Consider the following 10,221-nt stretch of genomic DNA (forward strand, 5'->3'; position numbering starts at 1 on the left):
CCCGAGAGTGACTTCCCTGTCCCTTCCTTAGGCGCAAGGGTTTGTCTAGCCTGGGGCAGTGAGGGGAGCAGTGGCAAAGGAAGGAAACGGAAGCCGCCAGCCACCAAGTGGCGTTTGGCACCAGATCCAAAGATCTCGGCTCCATCTAGGGTCAACATCCCAGGCTCCCTGCCCCCTCCTGTTCCGCTCCCTCCAGCAGCCCTGCCAGCCAGGACTCATTTGTGCTGGATTCAAGTACGAGTTCACCTCCACCACTTCACTCAGTTGCCCAGGAACTTTCTACCACGTGCTTGAGATGGGCCGGGTGCCAGCCTCCAGTGGTGAAGAAGGTCCTCACTGTCATCTGGAGGTTCCACTCTAGTGGCACTTATGTCACTTATGTGTGACCTTAAGCAAGGGACTTGACCTTGGATTCTGCATGTGATCAACATAAGCAGTAACACCCGGGCTGGGACCATGGTGGGGATTCAGTGAAGCTCGTACAACACAAGATCTGGCCTGGAGCAGGTGCTCAGGGAACAGCAGTCTATAAAACAGGGGTGTCCTGAGGCCTCCACTCAGCTCTGTGCTAACATCAGTGGCCCAGAGCCCCAACTTTGGGGCCAGTAAGGCCTGGTGAATACTGAAGAGGACCTCAGCTTCTGAGTGGTCCAACGTCAGGCGTGCTGTCAAGAGAAGGGCAACTCGGGGTCTGTCTGATCCCCAGTGCTCTAGGAAGGGGGAGACTGGAGGCTGTGCTCATTTCTCTGTTCCCAGTGAGGGTGGTGGATTAATGATGGCAAAGACAGTGTCCACTTAGCTCTGCCTCCTCTGGAAGTACTTTGCTTCTAATAGATGCTTGGTGGGAAGGAGGGAGGGAGGGAGATAGGTGTGAATTACAGCAGGAGAGGCTGTGGTTAGTTAGAGGTGGGGAAGAACTGTGGGGTTCGGTCACCTGAGGAAGGTCCTCTCTGGGTATCTTTGTGACACGGACCGTGTGGATGGCAGCGGCTGGCATTTTTTTAAACATCCCCACTGTGTGCCTGGCGCCGCCATCTAGGATGTTGCATACAGCCCAACATTTAATCAGGGAAATAGTTCCCACCCCTGCTCCTGGGTTTGGAATAGTCCCCACATTTCAGATGATGAAATAGGGAAGGCTTGGAACAAGGTGAAGCCCAAGACGCGGCCAAGCTGAGATTAGAAGCCCAGTGGGCCCAGCTCACAAGCTGGGTGTTTTCCTCATTCCTGAAATTATTTAAGCCGGGCCTCACACCGCAAGCTGGGGATGGACCGCCGTCACCTCTCCCCTTCCCATCCGGGCCTGGGATGCAGAAAACAGCATTGGCGGCCATGCCTGGGGGCGGCAGCGCCTGCAGGGAGGCGGGGAGCATGCGCACAAGAGGGTGGAAGACGGCGCTCTGAGCCAGGCGATGGCCCACCCTCTCCCTACCTCTCGCCCCAGGAGGAGTACGAGGAGCTGGACATCATCCACAAAGAGGAGCAGCTCCAGCTGGAGGAGCTGAAGAAGAGGTACGACGTGCTGGTGGAAGAGTTCTCCCAGATCCAGGCCGAGCGCGAGATCTTGACCAAGAAGAGGCTGGAGGACGAGCAGGAGATGGTGCGCATGGTGCGGGCCGCCACGCTCATCCAGGCCCTGTGGAAGGGCTACCTGGTCCGCTCCATGCTCAAGTCCAAGAAGAAGAAGCGGGGCAAGGGCAAAGGCGAGAAGGAGAAGGGCAAGCGCAAAGGAAAGGGCAAGAAGTAAGTCCTCCCTCCGCGCTCGCCATAATCTAACCTCTCACTGGAGGGCTGGCCAGGGAAGCCCCTGCGATGGGGAGCTCCGTGGTTTATGACTTTCACGCCTTTTCAAAATTAAAAACCATTGTCAAACACAGCCTACAGATAAACTTCATTTCCCCCGGGTCCCCTGGGTGTGTGTCCACGCTGCAGATGCTTTGTCCATTGTGTGTGTGTGTGTGGTGGGGGGGGGTGCAGTGGGGAACACCCCAAGCTGCACCCCCTTTTCTGCCCGCCTGGGTCCCAGACCAGAAGTTGCCATGACTGCGATGGACGCATCACCGGCCAGGACAGTTGGTTGTGGGTCATAGCCACCGACAAAGGCAGGCAGGGCGAGCAGAGAACGCTTAGAGGGACAGGTAGGGTTTCTGGCTGCCCTCAGCCCCTGCTCTGGGTATTACTTTGTTTACAACTTTGCCCCCATTTAAAACTGTGAAAGCGCAGGGTCAAAAACCAGCAACCTCACATTGGCCTTATTTGGTATCCAGGGGGGTCGAACAATGTATTTTTTAATACACTTCTGGCATTAAAAAAAAAAAAACAAAAAAACACAGAGGCTATGGCTTAGAAATACCTTTTCTGGAAACAAACAACTCAGCATCCAGATAGCCTGGGCTATCTGTCTTCAAAAGATGGGCAGCAGCGCCCCCTATAGATGCCTGTGGATGGCAGAGATAGGTTGCCCCAGTCCCTTCCACTCCCAGCTGTCTTCCAGCCCTCACCTCCTCAGCGTCAGTTGCCTCTTTTCACCATACTTGGGCAGTGGCTTCCCTTTTTTTAGTATACCTTGGAGGAAAGAGGTATTTGTGGCCAATGTCTGTTAAAACATAGGGGGAGGGGATGAAGGCAAATGAGAGTTTCAAGTAAAACTGAGGGGAGGGTACTCATTCTGTTAGAGTTCTAGGAAATTTAAACATCCGTGTTTAATATGCTCTGTTTGTGCTGAGGGCGCAGCTGGCTGGTTTCCCTCATGGCCCACCCCACTTTCGAAGGCATCTGCACATGGGCCCTGGTTCTAGTCACTGTTGGCTCCTCCCACAGTTCCCCAGGAGTGTTTGTGCATCTTTTCCCCCAGCGTAGAGGTATAGAACCCAAGATGTGGCCTCCAGCTGGCCTGTCTGGAATCTCCGTGCTTCCTGGAGGTGCATCATGGGAAAATGGGGACAAGGAGAGGCCGGAAGTCTGGCCTCCACCCAACCCACTGGGATGCTGCAATTCTGGGTGCAACTCCATCAGGGCAAAGGCTTTGCTGTTCTTCCTAAGGGGCCTGACCCGGGACAGTGCAGAGCAGGGAAGGGTGGACCCTGACCAGTTAGGGCTCCATCCTGAATGCTCTCCAGGTGCCATGTGTAACTTTGTGGTCTTACTGGACCCCTCAATTGGGCAAACTCCAATCATTGTGGATTTTGCTTTTTAAGAACTTTGGTGTTTAGTTCAGTCACTAAGTCGTGTCCAACTCTTTGTGACCCCATGGACTGCAGCACGCCAGGCTTCCCTGTCCATCACCAACTCCTGGAGCTTGCTCAAACTCATGTCCATCGAGTTGGTGATTGCTCTTCTCCTGCTTTCGGTCTTCCCCAGCATCAGGGTCCTTTCCAATGAGTCAGCTCTTCGTATCAGGTGGACAAAGCATTGGAGTTCCAGTTTCAACATCCATCCTTCCAATGAATAGTCAGGATTGATTTCCTTTAGGATTGATTGGTTTGATCTCCTTGCAGTCCAAGGGACTCTCAAGAGTCTTCTCCAACACCACAGTTCAAAAGCATCAATTTTTCAGTGCTCAGCTTTCTTTATGGTCCACCTCTCATATTCATACATGACTACTGGAAAAACCATAGCTTTGACTAGATGGACCTTTGTTGGCAAAGTGATGTCTCTGTGTTTTAATATGCTATCTAGGTTTGCCATAACTTTTCTTCCAAGGAGCAGCTTTTTTCTTCCAATCCTTCAATTTCATGGCTGCAGTCACTGTCCAAAGTGATCCTGGAGCCCAAGAAAATAAAATCTGTCGCTGCTTCCACTTTTCCCCCCTCTATGTACCATGAGGTGATGGGACTGGATGCCATGATCTTAGCTTTTTCGAATGCTGAGTTTAATCCAGGCTTTTCACTCTCCTCAAGAAGCTCTTTAGTTCCTCTTCCGTTTCTACCAGTATCATCTGCATATCTGAGGTTATTGATATTTCCCCTGGCAGTCTTGATTCCAACTTGTGATTCATCCAGTCTGGCATTTCACATGATGTGTTCTGTATACAAGTTAAATAAGCAGGGTGATACTATACAGCCTTGTCATACTCTTTTCCCAATTTTGAACCAGTCAGTTGTTCCATGTCCAGTCTTAGCTATTGCTTCTTGACCTGCATTTTTAAAGGTAGGAAATGTACATCAGATACATGTTTATATATCTGATTTCAAAACAACTGTAGCCCATATTCTGAACTCAGGAAGACCCAGCCAACCCACCAATCAGTGGCATTAGCTAGAAGCCCATGATGGGAGGAGGATCAGTTGCCCCACTGCTACGGTCATGACTGCGACATTATTAATTTTGTTACTTAAATCAGTTCAGGCCTAACACTGGTCTTTACCTTAGAGGGAAAAAAGAAATTAACAAAACTCATGGCTTTGATGAGCTACTGATGTATTTAATACATGAAAATAAATACATGACTATTAAAATTTTTGAATGTCCACCCACATATCACCCAGGTTCTCGTGTTCCCCGCTGGTCCACACATGGTGCCTGGGAAAATTCCTGAGGCCTCCAGACTCGGCTGGAAACTTATCCTGAGCAGGAACTTGGCTTGAAAGGAGGGAGGGAGAGCCCTCCAGGTTGGCGATCACACCATTTATTCACACTTGGTGGGGAGACAATGTTGTGGGTGTGATGGAGGAGGTGGGGGACCCTCCCGGGAGATACCCCCTGGGTTGGCACTGATAGGCCATGTGGCTATGACAGGACTGGACACAGGAGGGTCAAGGGTTGACCCTCCAATCTGTACTAGTGGGGAAAGCAGGGAGCAACCGGGGGGGGGTCAGAGGGGGGCACTGTCCACCCTCGCTGTCTGTCCCCGGGGGTGCTCCACCAATGCCTTGTGTTCGCCCCAGAGGCTTGCCCACCAGCACCATTCTCTGAAACTCTGCCCCTCGCTGTGACCCCATGGGCACACCTGTAGAAAGGACCAAGAAACTCATTTCCAAGGGGGCTTTGTTTTCTGGGTAGCCCCACCTTGTCCGGGGGTAGTTGGCACTGAAACACTGACTGAACGAGCCCTGGGAGTCACTAGGGGGCTCCGGAAGGTCACCCCTGATGGGGCAGGCCTGGGATCTCGGGGCCCATTTGTGCAGGGGCTACTGGCGGGTTGGTGACCTGTGCTGGGGACATTCAGGTGGGTGAGGGAGTGGGAACGCTCCCGCCTCAGAGGGCGTGGAGTGTCTAACCCATCCACGGACAGCCTCCGGGAGCTGGCCACTACCCTGTACTCTGTCTTTGAGAGGTCAGCTGGGTGAATGGCTCGCACTGGAGTCTCCCTGGGGTGGGGAGAATGGCTGCCCCTAGGGGTAGCCGGGGGTGTCCAGAAGAGGGCGTGGAGCTTTGCAGCATCACTCCTCGCCATCCACTTGGCCTCCCAGCCGGCGCCCTCCTGTCGGGAGCCAAAGAGAGACTCATCGCAGTAAGAAGGAGTGTGGCTGATCAGTCTGGGAAGGGAAGAGAAACAATGAGCAGGGGAAATAAGCCTTGTAACCTTTTCTCACCACCCCACCCGTCCCCCTCCCCCCACCCCAGCCAGGCCCCTGCAGCACGAGAGGATTGCCTGTAGATCCCAGAAGTCCTTGTCTCCCAGCGTGGTATGCACAGGGAAGCCACAGCCCTCATGTACCACTATCCTCAACTCTCACTATTTTCCCCCTGCTGAGCATCCAGTCCCCCTGCATGCTCCCCATCCCATCCTGGGCATGTGCCCAATTGGCCTAGGCAAGGCCAATTTGCATACCCCATCCTCCTGACCACACTGATTGGCTAAGGACTAACCACATGACCCATTCTGCCCAATGGGAGTCTCCCTCAGAATCTTTGCGGAAACTACTAGGGGAGAAATGTCTTTCCTCCACTGAGTGCTTAAGAACGGGCAGGAAGGATATAAGGGCAAAAGAGCTGGTGGCCATCTCACCTGGAATGTGTGTGGGAAAGAATCCCAACAATATTTTGAGCCCCTGTTATATAAGTCCCAAATGCCCTTTGTCTGCTGAGGCCCGTTTAGCTTGTTTCCAAGCCCAATTCTGTTATTTGCAACCAACACTAATATAACCTTAGTCTTCAGCGCCTTCACTTTTTCTTTCAACTCACCACTTCACCTTTTTCCTAGTGGCCCTGTCAGCCGAACCCTCTGCAGCTAAGTGGCCCTTCTAACTGCATTTGAAATTGCACAGCCAAGCACCTGGCATGTAGAGGGTGCTGTGAGCTGGCACACCACCTGAGTAGCTTTTAAAATTTTTGAATATTTACTCAGGGCTTTTCCTGTATAGACCCAGGACTCAGCTTGTCACTTGTGTTATCTCATTATTTCTCACAAAACCCACAGGATGGCAATATGATAATCCAATTTTATAGACAAGAAAACTGAGCCACAGGGAGGATAACAAGGAAGGCTTACAGACAAGATTCAAATCCAGCCCCTCCCCTTCCTCACTCAAGGGCCCAAGCTCTTGATCACTAAGCCAGATTTAAATGCCTTAAGGGCCTCTCACCTTTGACTAGATTCATTCAGCAATTTTTTTTTTTATTAATCCCACAAATATTCATGGCATACCTATGAGGTGTGAGGTCCATGACTTTCGGCCAGAACTAAAAGTGCTCCCCATTCCCAAACTCCAAGTCTTTGAAAAGTCAACATTTTGGCCACTTGATTTAACTGTTCAAACCCAGATTTGGTTGATAGCTATGTCTGCCTGGTACCAAAGTTTCTGCTCAACAGCATCTCTACCTCTTAAGCACCTTCTAACTTGACACCCTCTACCTGTCAGCATCCAGCACAAAATTCCACCCTCCAGGCGAGCACAGGGTTGGCTGGTGCCTCCCTGTCACAGACTTCTGTGAATGCAGCCTACAGTGAGACCAGCACTTTCAGTCACGTTGTAGATGTCAGTGCTGCTAATGTCAATCTGAGCCTGCTCTGTGCTCCATGGGAACTGTCAAGCAGAAGTGACAGTAATGGGGTCTTGCTTTTATCTCTGTTGAATTTTATCCTCTTAAATAGGCACTATTCCCACTCTCAATTAGTGTACATGCCTTTGGCTCAGAATGGATCCCAAATAGGACTGGCTAGTTATTAAGGACTGAATTGCCTCCTGCCAAAATTTGTGTTGAATTAAATTAAGGTTAAATGAGGCCATGGGTTTTCCTGGTGACTCAGTGGTAAAGAATCTGCCTGCAATGCAGACCTGGATTTGATCCCTGGATCGGGAAGATCCCCTCAAGGAAGGCATAGCGACCCACTCCAGTCTTCTTGCCTGGAGAAACCCACAGACAGAGGAGCCTGGCAGGCTACAGTCCATGGGGTTGCAAAGAGCTGGACATGACTGAATGACTAACACACACACAAATGAGGCCACAAAGGTGAGGCTCTAATCCAATAGGATTTGTGTCCTTATAAGAAGAGGAAGAGGCACCAAGAATGTACACACTCAAAGAAAAGTCCATGTGAGGACCCAGGGAATAGCTGGTCATCTGCAACCCAAGGATAGGCTTCAGGAGAAACCAACCCTGCTAGCATCTTGACTTTCGACTTTAAGCCTACATAACCGTGAAAACTCAAATTTATGCTGTTTAGGCCTCCCAGTCTATAGTATTTTGTTATATATAACAAACCTGATTGATTAATGTACTAGTCTTTCATATCTCTGTTCAAGACACTGATGACAATAAGATAGAGCCCTGTGGCCTCCCTCCAGACTATTAATTGAAATAATTTAAATAATCCTTACAAAATAACCAGTGGCATTAGATTCCATTTTTCTAACTTGTTGGTGGAAATGCAGTAAGAACCATTTTCAAAATGACTTGCTTAAATTTGGAATCACCACATCTATGTCATTTGATGGATTAACCACACTAGTAATCTTATGCAAATTGCTCTGTGATCTTGGATAAATCAAGGGCTTCCCTGGTGGCTCAGAACGTAAAGAATTCTCCTGCAGTGCAGAAGACCCAGGTTCAATCCCTGGGTTGGAAAGATCCCTTGGAGAAGGAAATGGCAACCCACTCCACTCTTCTTGCCTGGAGAATTCCATGGACAGAGGAGCCTGGCAGGCTACAGTATATGGGGTCGCAAAGAAATGGACACAACTGAGCAACTAACACTCTCTCTCTGTTGGACAAATCAGCTCACCCCTCTGGGCCTCAGAAGTCCGGTCTAATGGCGTTACCATTTATTTATTCCTTAGTGTCAGGTAACCATGTCAACCACTGTACATGTTTCACCCCCTTAAGTCTTTTCAATAACCCCACTACGTCCCACTTTCCACTGTGAGGAAACTGGGACTCAGAGAGGTCAAACTGCTTGCCCAAGGTCACACAGCAGGTGATCGGCAGGGAATCTCCCTATCCTATTACCTGTATTTGTTCTTCTTCCTTGGTGTGAGGGTTGGGGTGCTGCCACTGGAAGAGGTGGACTCACAGCTCCCATTGGCCCCCAAGGCCTGTGCCACCCCTGTCCCCACTCCTCTGGTTCTGCTGGCCTTCTTCATCCACGGTGGGTCAAAGTCTGGTGGCGCGGGCCGTATGCCTGCAGGGCTGCCAAACAAAGTCTCATCCACGTATGATGACCTAACTTTGACCCGGTAGCCACCCCGGCTGCGGTGCTGAACGTGGAGGGTCTGCATCCCGCTGATGGCCAGCTCCACCGGGGTCTTCATGCGCTCCATAGTCCTGGGTGACAGCAGGGGTGCTCTGCTTGCCAGGCCCTGCCTCCAGGGCTCCCTATGAAAAGGGGTCAGGGTGGCAAAATCTGTCATCAGAAAAGACTGGCAATCGCTTAAGTCCCTGTCCCCAGGGCAAAAAGGTCACATTCTCCCTCAACCAGTCTTCCTCAAAGGGGAGCTGCCAATCCCAGGGAACATTTCAGAAATTTGACCTTCTCTGAGTTGTTGCAATTAAGGGGTGGGCGTCCCTGGTGGCTCAGATGGTAAAGAATCCACCTGCAGTGCAGGAGACCTGGGTTTGATCCCTGGGTTAGGAAGATTCCCTGGAGGAGGACATGGCAACCCGCTCCAGTATTCTTGCCTGGAGAATCCCCATGGACAGAGGAGCCTGGCAGGCTACAGCCCATGGATTCGCAGTTAGGCACGACTGAGTGACTGAGCACACAGAAATCGGGGACAGGGGTGCTACAAATATTTAATGAGTAAATACGCATTCCTAGCATACTGGTGTGTGCTCAGTCAATATTTATAGAACACTAGGGGGATGAACAAGAGATTTGGGCCTGTGCCTATTCTGGCACCAAACAGAAAGCCAACTGTGCTGGTGGAGGATGGGGGAAACAGGGTAGTTTTCTATATCTTGTACATATTTATGGAGCAGAAATAATAACCAGCATTGATTGATCCCAAGCCTACCTCCTGCAAAGAGCTTTACAAGCATTGTCTCATTTCATCCTCTCAACACTCCTGTGAGGTAGCTTCCATTATTTTCATTCTACAGATGACAAAACTGAGGCTTCAAAACGTGTAGTCTCAAGTGTCAGTCACACCTATAAAGCTAAAACAGTGGAAATTGAACTTGAACCTGATTAAGGGTCTAAAGCTCGTGTACTTTTAACCATTCCACTAGTAGGGGATCACACACAGTCCTCCAGCTGCCCCACATCACCGATCCCCAAATCCACGTCCCTTAGATGTCTGATGTGCCCACATTATAGAGTTATTTTCCTACCTGAGCATCTTGGCTCTCTGACGTCGGTCGTTACTCTCAGCGTCCCCTGCTCCCAGGCCTGGACTCTTTCGCGGGGGCCCTAGGGCACCGGTGGCGCGCGCCGGACATCAGAATCGGCAGCTCTGAAATCTGGGAGCCCGCGAGCCCGGGAAGTTCCAAGGCCGCCCCCAGCCCCAGCCCAAACCGGGGACTGCGCGGAACGACTCAGCGCCGGCAGCCCGGCCCTAGCGACGTGTGTTCCGCGCGCGCGCGCGCGTCCAACAGCAACCCGTGAGTGACAGGATGGGGCGGGGCGGCCTGAACCATTCACTCCTCGGGGGTGAGTTAAGGTCCCCGATTCCGGACACCCTCCGAAGCTCCCCAAAGCTTCGAAGCTTCGGAGGGGGGACCTTCCGCGCCAGCAAGGGTAGTGTGTGCGTGCATGTGGATCAAGCCTCCGGAGGCAGCAGAAGGAGCGGGAACGCAACCGGGGCCGCGTGGAGGCGTCCCCCCTCCCCAGCCGCGCTGTTG

The 10,221-nt window shown here is 51.4% G+C and overlaps 2 protein-coding genes across 7 annotated transcripts in view; one reads left to right on the plus strand and one right to left on the minus strand.

The window, feature by feature from the left end:
• IQCD (IQ motif containing D) overlaps positions 1-1,876 on the plus strand; it is a 43,237-nt gene extending 41,361 nt beyond the window's left edge. For all 3 annotated transcript variants that reach the window (XM_065903965.1, XM_065903966.1, XM_065903967.1), the window contains one exon: positions 1,445-1,876. In XM_065903965.1, the coding sequence (XP_065760037.1) occupies positions 1,445-1,747 (303 nt within the window). In that variant the 3' untranslated portion in view covers positions 1,748-1,876. The remainder of the gene's footprint in view (positions 1-1,444) is intronic.
• A 2,526-nt stretch (positions 1,877-4,402) lies between these two features.
• Positions 4,403-9,976, minus strand: RITA1 (RBPJ interacting and tubulin associated 1). Of its 4 annotated transcripts, none has more exons than XM_065903679.1 (4): positions 9,712-9,976; positions 9,396-9,474; positions 8,392-8,757; positions 4,403-5,477 (listed from the first exon to the last, which is right to left on the minus strand). In XM_065903679.1, the coding sequence occupies exons 3-4, from the start codon at positions 8,700-8,702 to the stop codon at positions 4,970-4,972; spliced, it is 819 nt and encodes a 272-aa protein (XP_065759751.1). In that variant the 5' UTR covers positions 8,703-8,757; positions 9,396-9,474; positions 9,712-9,976; the 3' UTR covers positions 4,403-4,969. The 4 variants fall into 4 exon arrangements, with proteins under 4 accessions (XP_065759751.1, XP_065759750.1, XP_065759749.1 ...); XM_065903678.1 differs by having other exon boundaries at positions 9,396-9,529; positions 9,712-9,975; XM_065903677.1 differs by having other exon boundaries at positions 9,396-9,537; positions 9,712-9,975.
• Between the last annotated feature and the right edge of the window lie 245 nt (positions 9,977-10,221).

This window comes from Muntiacus reevesi, chromosome 13 (genome assembly GCF_963930625.1).
Source record: "Muntiacus reevesi chromosome 13, mMunRee1.1, whole genome shotgun sequence".
Taxonomy (NCBI): Eukaryota; Metazoa; Chordata; class Mammalia; order Artiodactyla; family Cervidae; genus Muntiacus; species Muntiacus reevesi.

Coding starts and splice junctions, on each gene's coding strand:
- RITA1 (XM_065903676.1), bottom strand. Junction 5,478..8,391: donor AGGAAGAAGAACAAATACAG/GTAATAGGATAG, acceptor TTCCCTTCCCAG/ACTGATCAGCCACACTCCTT.